General features: G+C 38.7%; 1 protein-coding gene across 1 annotated transcript in view; it reads right to left on the bottom strand.

The window, feature by feature from the left end:
- DGKK (diacylglycerol kinase kappa) overlaps positions 1-15,701 on the bottom strand; it is a gene marked incomplete at both ends in the record, with an annotated part of 146,107 nt that overhangs the window by 51,090 nt on the left and 79,316 nt on the right. Inside the window, 4 exons of the mRNA XM_079124533.1 lie at positions 2,437-2,539; positions 3,752-3,877; positions 4,171-4,277; positions 4,732-4,867. Of these exons, the coding sequence (XP_078980659.1) occupies positions 2,437-2,539; positions 3,752-3,877; positions 4,171-4,277; positions 4,732-4,867 (472 nt within the window). The remainder of the gene's footprint in view (positions 1-2,436; positions 2,540-3,751; positions 3,878-4,170; positions 4,278-4,731; positions 4,868-15,701) is intronic.

Raw genomic sequence — 15,701 nt, 5'->3', positions numbered from 1 at the left:
CATGCTTCTTTGAGCTGCATTAATAAAACCACAGAACCCCAAGCCAGGAACCAGTAGTCCCACTCAATTTGTTCTGTTCACTCCATAGAAGTATACTAAATTGGCATAAGGTTGGCTCACATTTTTTCCCTTCCTGTACTTTTAAAATCCTCTTTAACAAATGTTAGCACATTTAGCCTTTGCAATGCACCTGAGTACAATGATCATTCCCTATCGGCAGAAAACAAATGGCAAATGAGGCACAGAGAGGTTAAGTAACTTCTACAGGGTCACACAGCAAATGATCTTCTGAATCAAAAGCTCCTAGGGAGCCCAGAAATCTGTGTTTTAGTAAGCCTTCTAGATGAATGTAATATGTGCTTATGTTTGACAGCCATTGTACTACACTATTTTTCTTCTGTATGATCAGTGATGTTCTCTTAGTCACCCTTCAGTCTCTAGACTGCTCAGTACTAGGCCTTACAGGCAGACAGAATTCTGAATATGGATTAATGAATTCATTTAACAAGTCTTGACTCTGCATATACCATGTCCTCAGGTCTAAGTTAAATGGTAGGGATAAAGAGAGTTCATAGTCTGGGGTGGGAAACAGACTAAGTATTTAGGTGTTCAGGAAGATTATGAATTTAGTTGTGTGCTCCCTGAGGACTATGCTTGTAGATATCTAGGCCCTTTATATATTATCATTTTATTCTCACAATTAAAAGCTTAATTCTCAGTTATAGATGGAAAAGGCAAAGCTCAGAGAATATAAGTGACTTACCATCTTCTAGCTAGTAAGTGACTAAAACTCATGGTTACCTGGCTTTTGTGTTTTCTGCTTATACCATGCTGCCTCTTTGACTCATCTATTCTTTTTTCCATATTTTATTGGTGCACTTGTACATAATGGTGGGATCTGTTGTTACATAGTTGAACATGCACACAATACAACAATATAATGGCATTCCCCATTATTTCTGATTTCCCTCCTCTCCTTTCCCCAGTCCCTTTCCTCTATTCTACTGATCTCCCTTCAATTTTCTTTTCTTTTTTAAAATTAAAAAAAAATTGTTCTAATTAGTTATACATGACAATAGAATGCACTTTGATACATCATATATAGGTGGAGTATAATTTCTCATTCTTTTGGTTGTACATGATGTAGAATACCACGGTGGTATACATATATATGTACATGGGGTAATAATGCCTGTTTCACTCTACTACCCTACCTACTCCCATACCCACTCCCCTCCCTTCACTCCCCTCTACCTAATCTAAAGTAACTCTGTTCTTCCCTAGCTCTCACCCCATTGTGAATCAGCATCCACATATCAGAGAAAACATTCAGCCTTTGTTTTTTGGGGATTGGCTTGTTTCGCTTAGCATTATATCCTCCAGTTCCATCCATTCACTGGCAAATGTCATAATTCACTTGTTTTTATGACTGAGTAATATTCCATTGTGTATATATACCACATTTTCTTTATCCATTCATCTGTTGAAGGGCATCTAGGTTGGATCCATAGTTTAGCTATTGTGAATTAAGCTGCTATAAACATTTATGTGGCCACATCACTACAGTATGCTGATTTTAAGTCCTGTGGGTATCAACTGGGGAGTGGGAGAGCTGGTTCAACTATTCTTTAAAAACAAATATAGAAACTAAACAAAACACCCCTCTCTTTTTCCCCTGCTTCCTGTAATAGTACTAGACCTCTTGATAGAATAAATAAAATTTACTCTTGCTTCATTGATTTCATTCTTACCTTGTTTATGCTCAACTTTCTACAAATGGTTAGCCCCTCCAACACTTTTTGATCTCCAAGTGTCTCTCTTAGTCCTTTGGCACTTAGCATATACCATATTGAATTGTTAATTTCTTGTATTATATCCAGATCCTGGATTCATAATAATCACTTAGGCTGGCAATGCCTGTGTCTTAGGTCTCTTTTTAGCTTTCAAGCAACTTGTGAATAGAACTCTCAATAAATCACTATTGTCCAGGAATTGACAAAGCCTCAATGAACAGTATTGGGGCAATGATCATGTTAGTTTCATATTTAGGAGCAACCTTGGTATTAGTTTCTAATTTAAAAGTAACATAACCCAGACCTTGGTAGCTCTTCTTTGACTATCTGTACCCATACAAACCTATTTCATGGATTATCTAGTATTTGGAAATTGTGAAAAGACTGCAGTCAATTTGATCAGTTAGAAAGAATTGTAACAGAGGCAACAGAGAACATCTCCACATACATATCCACCAGAAAGACCACCATGCACCATCCCAAAGTTCCAAAAAGAACCAAAACTGGTATACACACATACACATTCCTATTTCCCTCAAATATTGGACTCATGAAGGAGAACAATTTATTTCATCCTTTCTTCCCAGCATGCACATTCCCTCCCTCCCCAGTAAGTTTCTGAAGTTATGGTTTAACAACTCACCATCGCCCTTGGGATCGCTGAGGGCGGTTGGCGGGACCACAAGTGAGCGATGGGTCCCCAGGAAACATTCCTTGGAAAACCGTCTCTGACAGTCATTGTGCACCTGAAACGACAAGAACACAGCAGAGAGAAAAAAAGGAGGGGGAGAGAAGAGGAAAGCCTTGATCAGTGATCAGTTCAATCTCAAAAATTAGATACTTAATATTCTAATCTCCCTTTTTGAGATTTGGTGCCATATACATACCCTTAACTCCCTGGCCATCCCCACCCGACCCTGACTTCCCCACGCATGGCTGTTCTTCCCAGATTTCTGACATTTTCAAGCATAACTTCCTGGACAATTACAATTTTTAGGGGACATTAACCTGACCTGGTTATTCAAAAGCAAGTCAAAGAGCCAGAGGACCAGAGTCTTTAGAGAAGAAGGCCACACTTCAATTTCTACTTGACTTAGAAAATTCAGTTTAAGAGAAACATCTAAAAGGCTGGAAAGTCAAGAGTAGGGCCTCTCCATCTCAGCCTTATTGATATTTTAGGTCAGATAATTGTTATGGGATGCTATCCTTTGCACTGTAGGAGCTTTAACAGAATCCCAGACCTCTTTAATGACCAGATTCCAGTAACATGCCCCACTGGAGGTTTAACAATCAAAAGTGTCTCAAGACATTATCAAATGTCTCCTGAGTTTTGCAAATTGATCCCAGTTGAGGACCATTCGTATAGAGGCATAGTAGTATTGCAGTTAAAACTATGGTCTTTGCAGAATTATGTAGGAATCAAGACTCTTGTTTTCTGGCTGCATGACCTTGGGGAAATCATTTTACCTTTCTGAACCTCACTTTTCCTCATTCATAAAATGGGTACAATGAGGCATCGTTTCAATGGTTGAAAGTATTAAGTGAGATTATGTATATAAAACATTCAATACATGGTGGCAATACAAATTTGTTAATATTATCGACCATTATTAATTTGTAAAGATTATGAGTTCCTAGGAAACACTGAATGAGGAAGAGAGAAGGTTTCTTAAGGATAGTTTCAGAATATATATTTATATTTGGCCATACTGCCATTGAAGATTTCAGCGTTGCTTTTCCCAATGCTAGAAAGTCCTACCAATTAAGAACCCTCAGATATGAGCATCTTATATCTCTCCCAAAGACTACATAGCCAGGAGGATAGGGTACTGAGCTCTATACTATGGAGTCTGTATAATATTTGGGGGTTAGTGTCTCTGATAGTTCTAACTATGTATAGGCACCATCAAGCTCCACCCACCCCTCTCCGAAAGTCAAAGAGATGAGAAGAGTCTTACCGTAGAATTGCACCACAGACAGCGGAAATCTTGAAGTCTGTGATGACTGCCACAGCTCTCGTGACAAACAGCACACTGAGAGCTGACAGGAATGTTTCCTTCTACCCACTGATGGGGCATGATTTGCTGAAGGGGAAAAAGAGATAAGAGGTAGAAGTTAGTGATATAAGGAACAAAGGACCAGCTGGAATAATTTTCCTATGTTATGAAGGACCTTAGGTAAAAGCCCCAAATTATTCATAATCCTGCCTTCCCTGATCCAGTTCTAGTGACCAATAACTGGTGAAAGTGTGTGTAGGGGGTTCATTTTTTGAGACTGATTGGATTGTGAGCTTGGGAAAGAGGTCTACTTTACTTGTCTGGCTACCCGTGTGTGTCATAACTGAAAGGGACATGATAGAGGCATGTCTGGTACTTACTATTTCATCTGCGGGCAGGAGAAGGTCATCAGTAATGGACAAGGTATTCCATTTGCAGTCCTTGCTTGCTCTCAAAGCACATAACTTATGAGATTTCACTTTGCACACTGTGAAAAGAGGGAAAAAAAAGATGGGTGTGAATCTAGTGACAACAAAGATTCTAATTCCCTTCCTTAAGCTACTCTGAAAATTAGAACTCAGATGCATCCTAAATAGTTATGATCCACTTTCAAAGGCCTAATTCTAATATGAATCAGTTCCTTTTGATTCTTACCAGCTGAACTTTCTACTATCCAACTTGAATGGAAATTAATGGTAAGAATGAGTTGATTTATTTCCTATGCATGTGACCATAAAGTTCCACCCCCCCATTCCCAACTTTTCATTTTTATTTATGAGAATTCCCCTTCATGCTAGTTTCTCCCTTCTTTTCTCAGTCAGGGTTAACCTCATCCCAGAGTCAATGATCTAGAGCTATTCAGTGATATTAAAGCCACATGAGCTCCTTCGCCCCTGTCTCCACCCACTGAGTTCCACTTTCTAAAGGAATCAAGAAGGTACCTTCACAGATGATGGCATCTCTAGATAAGGCAGGAATGCTTTCTCGACAAACATTGCAGTGCTGAGTCCGGGAACTGTGGCTGGAATACCAATAGTGCATTCCGACGAGGAAAGGGTTGTTTTCTGCGGCAGGTATCTAAAATAAATCAAAGAGAAAAGAGAATGGACGGTTAATTACAGAGAAATATTAGAGAAGTCTAGAAAATTTGCTGCTAAAATTAAAATGGTCTGCTATATTGGTGTCTGAGCATATGAAGGGGAAGACTGAAATTTGGAACCAATATCTGTGGTTTTTTTTTTTTTTTTTTTTTGGTTTTTGTTTTGTTTTGCTAGTGGTTTGAGAAAGGGAAAAAGAACAGAGGGGCAGATCCTGAACTAGGGGCAATGTTCTTTATACTGCTTGGCCAACTGCTATATCAGTTTAGTCCAAGCAAATTTTGTTGTTAGCATTGTCCTTGGTTCTCTTTAAGTAGGTAGCAAAGAGGAGATGTTGAGTTAGAAATTCAATGATATTAAAATGCTCTGACCCAGGAAGAAAGAAAGGAGGCAGGGCTCTGACTCTGGACTAAGGAATACTTGTCGAACTTCAACTACTTCCTGGAAGAAGGGGAGTAACTCCCCTTCCTGACCCTACAGATACCAGGTGAGCAGAGCATTGCTTTACCTGGACAACAGTTAAAGGAATTCAACTCCTTATCTCAGCAACTTTTGCTCAAGCATGTTTTTCTGAATACCAAACTCTGACTGCCTATAGCAGTTTCCTGGTTAATTGACTCAATTTATTCAATAATTCACTAAACAAATTTCTACCAATTGTTATATGCTTGACACTGTTTAAGATATTTTGGATATAGTGATGCACAAAACAAAATCCCTGCCCTCATGAAGTGACATTCTGTTTGGTATTCTCTTTTGTGGTAATGAAACTGAGATTATTGTTCATCTGCCTATGAATACTGCATTTGTATATCACAGCCTGACTCTCATGACTGTGGGGAAGGCACCAGATATACCAGTGATAGTTTGGGGGTTGAAGGGAAGGAAGGGGTGGCACTGAAAACTCCCAAGTTTACTTTGAGTATATCTTCAAAAGACTTTTGTGTCTTTCCTCCAATTCCTGTGATTGTCTGATTTTCTCCTTCACTGCCTTCCTCTAGAGTTTAGACATAAGCACACACAAGGCTTTTTATTCTTGGCATTATAATGGATTGGGTGTGTAAAGGGATGAGAAGACTTTAAAAATAATTTTGTATTTTCCCTGATATCATCTGATCGTGATCCATTAGAGGGAGAGATATTGAGGGCTCTGCCTTTATCAATTTAAGTGTTCAACCTTTATCAATTTTTAGGAATTAGCCACTCAAGATAGAACCTGCATACTGCACTTGCTGATCCCTCCCATTCTACTCCTATCAGCATGCTGACTATAGGCTAAGTGACTACTGGATTGACTTGGAAAGTTCTGGAAGGAAAAGTATTCTGATGAGCTAAAGGCTCAATGAGTGATGGTCTTGAATTTCTTTCTGATTGGAACGTTTGTTGTATATTGAGGACCTGGAAAACTCTAGGAATATCAGAGTAGAAAACGAAGAGGCTCAAGAAAGTGGCGTAGTCTTGGCTTTGGCACTGTGAGCTCTCAGTATCTTTCTATTCCTCAAGCCACTGGACCATAACTTTACAAACACCTTTCTTCCTTCCAATCTTCCCTGGCTTCCTCCAATAATTATAAGAATTCTATAATGTGTTATATAAAATACTGGGCATTGGACCTACAAAGATGAAGAAGCCACAGTTACTGCCCTCAGGAAGCTCTTAATTTAGTGAAGGAGACAAATTCTAAAATAGATCACTTCAGTGTACAGTAACAAATAAAAATCTTTAAGAATATGCAAGGTTCTACAGGACCAAGTGGAAGAAATGCAAAACTCTGCCTGTATAGAATATTGAATTCCATGGTCCAATTGGCTACAGAATATAAAGGAATATATTAAGTGAACAAGGGTTAGCAGTTAAGGAGATGGAATTGATGTTCCTTGTGTACATCATGTTCTAGAAGGAAAACTTGATGCATCCAATCTTGGATAAGTATGTGTGGTGGGTTGAATTGTGTGCCCCCAAAATATATTCAAGCCCTAACCTCATATCTGTGAATTTGACCTTATTTGGAAATAGGGTCTTTAAAGATGTGATCAAGCTAACATGTACTCATGCTGAATTCAAGCGGGTCCTAATTCAATGACTGGCGTCCTTACAAGAAGAGGAAAGTATGGACATAGGCACACACATACATAGAAGACTGTAAAGATATGTAGTGCACAGATACGGGGGAGAACACCATGTGATAACAGAGGTGGAGATTAGAGTGATGGATCTGCTAGCCAAAGAATGCCAGGTTTTGGCTATAATCATCAGAAGTTAGAAACAGGCAAAGGAAAATCCTCCCCTCGAACATTTAGAGAGACTTTGGCCCTATCAATACCTTGAATTTAGACTTCAAGACTCCAGAAACTTGACAGAATAAGTTGCTATGCTTTTAATTCATCCAGTTTGTGGTTGTTGCAGCAGTCCTAGAAAATTAATATAGAGCTTGATACTGGCATATGGGAGCTTTTGTAACAGATACCTAAAAATATGGAAGTGGCTTTGGAATTGTGTAATGCATAAAGATTGTAAGAATTTCCAGGCACATGATTTATAAAACCTAGATTGTCTTGAACAGAATTATGCTAGAAACATGAACATTAAAGATGCTTTTGGTGAGGTCTCAGACAGAAGTGAGAACCAGAGGGGACTGGAAGAAAGGTAATCCTTTTAATAGAGTGACAGAGAACTGACTGAATTCCATTTTACTGTTGGGTGGGCTCTAAAATATGTACGTGATAAACCTAGTTATTCAGCTAATGAGATACCCAAGCAAAGTAAGGAAGGTGCAGCTTGGTTTCTCTCTGCTGTTTAGTATAAAATATAAGAGGAAAGAGATAAATTGAGGAAAGGATTTGTGTTAGTCTGCTCAGGCTTTCATAACAAAATATCATAGACTGGGTGGTTTAAACAACATAAATCTACTTTCACACAGTTTAGATTTGGGAAGTCCAAGAGCAAAGTGTCAACAAATTTGGTTCCTGATGAGTGCTCTCTTCCTGGCCACTTTCTCACTGAATGCTCACGTGGCCTGTCTTCAATGCATGTTTGTGGAGAAATAGAGATCTCTTCTCTTCTTCATTTGAGGCCAACAGTCCTACTGAATTGGGCCCTCACCCTATGACTCCACTTAAATTCAATTTACTACTAAAAGTCATACCTCCAAATATAGTCACAATGGGGGCTGGGGCTTCAACATATGAATTTGGGAGATACAATTCAGTCCCTATTAGAACTATTAAGTGAAAAGTCACCAGAACTTGAAGATTTTGAAAATTAACATTCTATCCATATTCCAAATCACAAGAAAGTGTGCTCTGGAAAGAACATCAAGCATACACATTTTCCCTAGAAAGATTAGGTGTGGAATACATGGATCCAATCAATTATCTCAGCAGATCACTCTTACCTTAGACTGAAAAGGATAGAGTACAAAATTAAGGAAGATTGTCAGACTTCTGTGGTTCTATTAGCATGAAACAGACTGATAAAGCTAGTCATCTCTGAATGTGTGTCATCCTTCAGAAAAGTGACTTCAAGGGATGGTTCAGAGTCTAGCAAGACTGCTGAGAGAGGCTCAAGGGCCAGAATTGTTGCTGTTGCCACCAAAGAAGTATGGGCCTACAGGGCAGGGCAACTGCCTCTTTGGTTCCAGAGGGTAGGGTTCCCTCCTGAGTTCCAGAAGGTTCGGCTACTTCCTTGGTTACAAGGGGCAGATGCTGCTCAGGTGCCTGAGATGGCAGACTCAGGAGACAGAACATAAAGGTACAGATTATTATTCTCAAGCCTGGAAATCTAATGAAATAGTCTTTCTTGGTTGTCAACTTTCTTTAAACCAGTACAGTTACAATCCAATGACTGGTATCCTTATAAGAAGAAGGAAATTTGAATACAGAACATACAGAAAGAAGAACACCTTGTAAATATACAGAGCAAAGAGACACAGGGAGGAGAACTGTATGATGATAGAGGCAGAGACTGAAGTGATGTATCTGCAAGCTAAAGAACACCAGGGATTGCCAGCAACTACTAGAAGCTAGGAAGAGGCAAAAAAAAAAAAAAAAAAAAAAATCCTTCCCTAAAGCTTTCAGAGAGATCATGGCTAAACTGACACTTTAATTTCAGATTTCTGACTTCCAGGGCTGTGAGAAACTAAATTTCTGTTTTTTAAGCCACAAAGGTTGTGGTAATTTATTACAGCAGTCCTACAAAACTATCATGGCCATGTCATCATAGGCCTTTTTATTTGCTGATACAGATTTCAAAATCCATTTTGAAGATAGTCAAAACTGTAGCATGTACACAAACCACCAATCTCTAAATGCTAGAAAGGTAGATTAATTAAAGCTTTTAGTGTGTAGTGAATTTTAAAAATTTTGATCACCTCTAAAATACTTAGGTGAATACATTCATTCACCAACACATTCATTGCTCCACTCAGATTCTTCTCTCATTATGAACTGAATGTGTGTATGCTTCCTCTGATACATATGATGAAACCCTAACCTTCAATGTGATGGTTTTAGAAAGTGGGGACTTTGGGACACAATTAGATTGTGAGGGTGGATGCCTGATGAATGGTATTAGTGCCTTTATAAGAGATCCTGAATGCTTCCCTCACTCCTTTTTCTGTCACAGAAGATGGCTGTCTATGAACTAGGAAGCGGGTCTTCATAAGGCGCTGAGTCTAACAGTGCCTTGGTTTCGAACTCCCCAGCTTCCAGAAGTGTGAGAAATAAATGTTTGTTGTTTAACACATCGAGTCTGTAGTATTTTATTATAGCAGCTCAAATGGACTCAGACAGGAATCAATACCAAGAAGTGGGACTACTGCAGTAGCAAATAAATAAAAGTGTGGAAACGGCTTTGGAACTGAGTAATGGGAAGAATCTGGAAGAGTTTTGAGGTACATGCTAGATAAAGTCTACATTGCTGTGAATGGAATTTTAAAGGTGATTCTGACAAGAACTCAGAAAGAGAAGAGGAGGATAATAAAGAAAGCTTCTATCTTCTTAGAAAATACCTAACTAACCGTGAACAGAAACTGGTAAAAATATGAATGGCCATTAGGATGAGGTCTCAATGCAAATGAGGACTATACTATTGGACAATGGAGAAAAGGGAATTCTTTTTAGAAAGTGGCAAAGAACTTGGCTGAATTGTATTTGTGTTCTAGTGTTTTGTGGAAGGTAGAGGTTGTGAGTAATGAAACTGTAGTTTACTTGAGGAGGTTTGGTTCCTTCTGCTTAGAGTAAAATGTGACAGAAGGACTGATGTCAGCAAGATGGAAGAATAGTTCTCCAGCTTTGATGCCTACCCACAGAAATCCAAGTAGTAAATACCCTCAGGTAAGAAAAGCATTTTGAATATCCCAGAACTCAGAAGGGAGACTGAGACACCCTCCTTGGACTGCAGAACTAAATAGAATGATAGGAATGGTTCTCTTTACTGCACCACCCCTCCCTCAAGTTGTCACACTACCACATAGGGAAAATTCCCCTTGCCTCACAGTTTCTACGGTGGGAAAAGAGTTAGAAGTAGACATTGCACTTCCCCATCATTCTGGGACCTATGCAGAATGTTTATTCCTGTTTTGCCCCTGGGAAGCATTGGGACTACTGACAGGACCTGAGCACTTGGGGTCAGTTAGAACAAAGAAGATGATGGGGTTCACAGTGCACAGTGTGTTGATCTTGGTAATTGTTCGGCATTTTTATCAATGGAGGCACCATATTAGAGTAACTAACCAACTTTCACACTGAAGGAAATACAGTATACAGGTCTTCTAGGCTCAGATCCCCATTCAGCTTCCCCACACAGCTCAGGTGCTATTAAGTATTTTCCCGGGTGGAGAGGCAAGTGAAGGTCAATGATTACCCATTGAAGGAGCAGCTGGCCCCACCCAACTGTAGCATTGGGGAGGTGATCCAGCCAAGTTCTGCTGCTCACATTAAGTCTTTCCCAGACCGGGAAGCAACTGTACTTTAGTGATTACTTATAGAGGGAGCATCTGGCCCCACCCAATCCTAGAGTTGTGACTCCTCCAAACCCTAGTGCTTTGCATAATTCTACCCTAGGTCTGGAGGCAAGCCCACACACATATAGAGAGACCAGCTCCTGGTTCTGCCCACCCTGTGGGGATGAGCAACAACCCCAGACACCTCACTTAGGCGTAGAGCCCATCACACAGCCCTGCCCAGCTACAGCTTTCAACAACAGTACTGCGCAGCCAAGGAAGATAATCTGCAACCCTGTCCAGTCAGAGATGATTAGAGCCTAGCCAGTAGCCCCACCTAATGGCAGAGTCCCATCAGTGGTCTCATCAGCCCATGGAACACAGCCAGCAATACCATTCCACCTGAGAGCACAGAAAATAACACACTCAAACTACAGAACTCAACACTAAGATCTGCCTGTGCAGGGTTGCTACCAGATCACGCATCTTGAATCCTAAGCTAAACTAAGGAAAAGTCTGTCACTGCCAAAGAATACCTGTAAAGGCAAGAAGAGGTGGCCATCTCCTCAAAGGAGCAGCCATGTAAGATACAAGTAGTATGAAAAATCAGAGAAATTTGATACAAGTAAAAGAAACGAATAAAGCTCAAGTGATGGAACCAAAAAAAATAGGAATTTATGAAATGATTGAAAAATAATTCAGAATAATCCTTTTAGGGAAGTTTGTGGAACTATTAGAAAATACATATAGAAAAATCAATTTGGAAAATAATAAACAAAATGAAAATTTTGACAAAGAAATAGAAATAATAAAAAAACAAATAGAAATCCTAGATATAAAGAATCGAAGAATCTAACCGAAAAAATCAATAGAAAGCTTCAACAGCAGACTTGATCAAGCAAGAAAAAGGAATCAGTAACCTTGAAGACAGGACATTTGATGCTATCCAATCAGAGGAGCAGAAAGAATAAAGAATGAATGAAAAATGAAGGAAGATGACTAATAAGAATTGTGTGACACCATCAAGTGAACTAACTATTGTGTAACTAAAGGAAAAGAGAGTGAAAAGGGCCTAGAAAATATATTTAAGGAAGGAATGGCTGAAAATATCCCAAATCTGGGGAAAGATGGCAACATTCGGATATAGGAAACCAACTGTCTTCAATTAAAAGGGAGTTTATCAAGACTCATGAAAATAAAATGATCAAAAATCAGGGATAGCCAGGTGCAGTGGCACATGCCTATAATCCCAGCAGCTCAGGAGGCTAAGGCAGGAGGATCACGAGTTCAAAGCCAGCCCCAGCAAGTAAGTGAGGTCCTAAGTAATTCAGTGAGATCCTGTCTCAAAATAAAACATATAAAGGGCTGGGGATGTGGCGCAGTGGTGAAGCACCCTTGGTTCAATCCCTGGTGCCCAAAAAAAAAAAAAAAAAAAATCAGGGCTGAAGAAGAATATTGAAAGCAGCAAGACATGAAACATTTCACATCCCCAAATCCCCAATATAACTTTCAGTGGCTTCTTAGCAGAATTTCTAAAAGCTAGGAGAGAGTGGGATGGTAGATTCATATTCAGTGCTGAAGAAAAAACTGCCAACTAAGAATACTTTACCCAGTAAACTATCTTCATAAACAAATGATAATCAAAAACTTTCTCAGAAAAACAGAAGATAAGAGCCTGCTTAAAAGGAATAGCTAAATGAGTTTTTTTTGGGCTAGAACAAAGGCTGCTAATTAATAATAAAAACATGAAAATAAAAAGAATAATGATATCGGTAATACATCATTATACTCAGAATTCTCTGATACTGTAAGGGTGGTGTGCAAAGAAATTTTATACCTTACTAGGAGAGTTAAAAGACAAAAATATTAACTGGGGATATAGCTCAGTTGGTAGAGTGCTTGCCTTGCATGCACAAGGCCCTGGGTTCGATTCCCAGCACACACACACACACACAAAAGACAAAACTAGTAAAAACAACCATAGAGGAAACAAGATGGTGGATTAGAGGAAGAGTGTACTTCCTACAAGTTCAGTAGCAACAGAAGAAGTCTGGGCTGGGGCTGTAGCCAGTGCAGAGCGCTTGCCTGGTACATGTGAGGCACTGGGTTTAATCCTTAGCACCACATAAAAATAAACAAAGACATGCTGTCCATCTACAACTACAAAAAAATGTTAAAAAAAAAAGACATGTGCTCCTCAGCAAGGAGGGTAGCTGAGGGAACCCACTGAAATTCAATACTGGATAGTAAAAGAAACCATAGAGATATAGAAATTTGGGAACTTCGAACATAAGAAATCACATGTTAGGCAGGAGCCTCAGCTACTGAGAGGAGGGGGAGTGCAGGCAGAGAGAGAGAGAGGAAAGTGAAGCAGAAAGAAGAGGCAAAAAATTGGCTTGGGAAACCTGTGGAATAGAGAGGAGACTGATCTTAATGAACCCAGAGATCATGGGAGAAGTTGTTCAGTGGGAAGCAACCAAAATGCTTTGCTCACGAACAGACAGTTCCACATGAACCAGGGTTGTTGGTGCAGGAACCATTTATAAGCATTGCATGGACTCCAGCAGAAGCAGGAGATGGGGAACTCATAAAGGAAGCTGCCAGATGATCCAACAGTTTCCTATTATGGGCCCCAGAATGTGCCTGGTCCAGTGTGACTGGAATAGGCACAAAGAGAATTGTGCCTAGGGCATCCAGGCTCCAAATACCAAGGGGAGAGACCTCCCTTTGTTGCTGGCATCCGTAAGAGCTATTGGGAAGAGGCCAATAATGGCCATACAGGAGCTTCTGCATTCCAGGGCTGATGTTGGGTAATTCATATCCATAGCAGTGAATATGAAACCTGTGGAGGTTTGGACTCCACACTGCAAAAGTGGAATTTACAGGAGGCACCTGAGATCCAGATATTCAGCAGAGATTGATATCTTCCCAGCAACAGGAGGTATGGATCAAATTTCAAATACCCACTGCAGAGTTCAGTCAAAACCAAACCCCAGCTACTGGAACTTTCAATACAGAAATCTGTACAGCCCCCATTAGAAGAATACAGAATTTGCCAGCACTCACTAGTCTGTTCCACCCTGTACGGGGAGACAGGAAACTACTACAGCCAGCTATGGCTCCTGGCCAAAACAGCTGGCAGCTAGATGAAGAACACAAAGAGGTTGGCCTTAACAACCCCCAGCCCTTGACCCAAGGGTTACAGAACCCAAAAATACAAAAAAAAAAAGAAAATCCATCCTTGTCGCCAATAGTTCTGATCACCTTGGCAGAAACAAACCCTTTATTTCTTATTAAGATTTTTAAATCTTTATTTCCTCTTTTTCTCCACATTCCCCTCATTTAAAACATTTTTAAAGAAATATTTTATTTCAGCTTTTTCATTACTCAGATTTTAAAAAATATTTCACTTTGTTAGATTTTATTGTCATTTAGTTTTCTTCTTTACTTATATTTGATTCTTTGCTCAGGCACTAGAAAGAAAACTTGATTAACTATGATATCCATGCTACATTCCCTTTTGATTAACACCTTATCTAGTGCTATATTGGCTTCCAACTTGAAATTATGCTGTAGTTCTTTTATTGTGATATCTCCTTTTATAAATTGGTTGCCTTGATTAATAGCTGAGTTGCTTAATTGATGTTATTTTCTTCCAAGGAAAGTTCATGTGTGTTATAATTCTTACTTGAGAATTTTCCACATATAGTCTTCATACTTGAAGAATGATTTGACTGATATAAATTACTAGGTCAACCCCCCTTTTCCCTTGAACTTTAGACATTGTTCTATTGGTTTCTGGCATTGAATGTTCCTATGGGAAAGTCTAGGGCAAGACAGATATTTTTGTTAGATATCTTGCTTTCTCTGTCTAGATACCTAAGGAAATCTTTCGGCCTCTTTGTTTTTATAACCTTTATACATTAGCGCAAATTCAAACATTATTTATCATTCTATGTCAGTTTTTCCTGAAATAAATTCTTTACATTAGGTTTTTACTTATTTTAGTAAAAAAAATTTATTACAACTTTGTCTATATTTTCGTGTCATATGTTTCCTTTTTATGTTTTTGTTTTATTTAAAAATTTTTATTTATTAATGTATTTTATTATCAGAGCTTCATAGTTATGCATAGTAGTTGAGTTCATCCTGACAAAGTCATACATGCAAGGATTTTGATCTCAGTTCATGATCCCCCATTTTTTACTTTTTTAAAATTTAAATTTAGAAAAATTAAAATATTATTGCATTAGATTTTATTATTTTTTACTTTTTTCCATTCTGTGAGATTGTGTGCCATGTGTGCATTCTTACTGTGCAGAGAGGTTCAAAACAAATGTGTGTACACACACACACACACACACACATACACATACACACACACAAATTTATATTCATTTTAATTGATTTCTTCTTCACCCATTTATTATTTAGCCTTGGTTTGCTGGAATGTGATTACATGTGCGTTTGAATTGTTTGATCTTACATTTTTTGTTCATACTTTGGTTTTTGTCCCAATTATTGCCCCTTCTTCACTCTCTTTCCCCATTAATAGCCAAATATTCCCTTTCTTTATTCCTCTCTTTCATTTTTTATCATTTTTAGTTTTTTTAATTCCTCCTTCTTCAGAGCTATCATTTGCTACCTCTCTCCTGCCTCTACCCTGTTCACTTTTTAAATATTTCAAACTTTCTCTTGCTTTACTACCTTATATTTTCTTCCCTTAAGAAACTGTAATTCCATAATCTAAGATAATTATATAATTTATTTAATTCCTACCCATTCATGTTGTCGTGAGTATTAATATAGTGGATGATGTAGTAGACACCTGATTTTTGGTATCTGATCAAGTTCACAGTTTTTTATTGTTGGT

The sequence above is a fragment of the Sciurus vulgaris genome (assembly GCF_902686455.1).
Source record: "Sciurus vulgaris genome assembly, chromosome: X".
NCBI classification, from domain to species: Eukaryota; Metazoa; Chordata; class Mammalia; order Rodentia; family Sciuridae; genus Sciurus; species Sciurus vulgaris.
The sequence above is the reverse complement of the archived record's forward strand: the minus strand, read 5'-3'. Positions and strand labels throughout refer to the sequence as shown.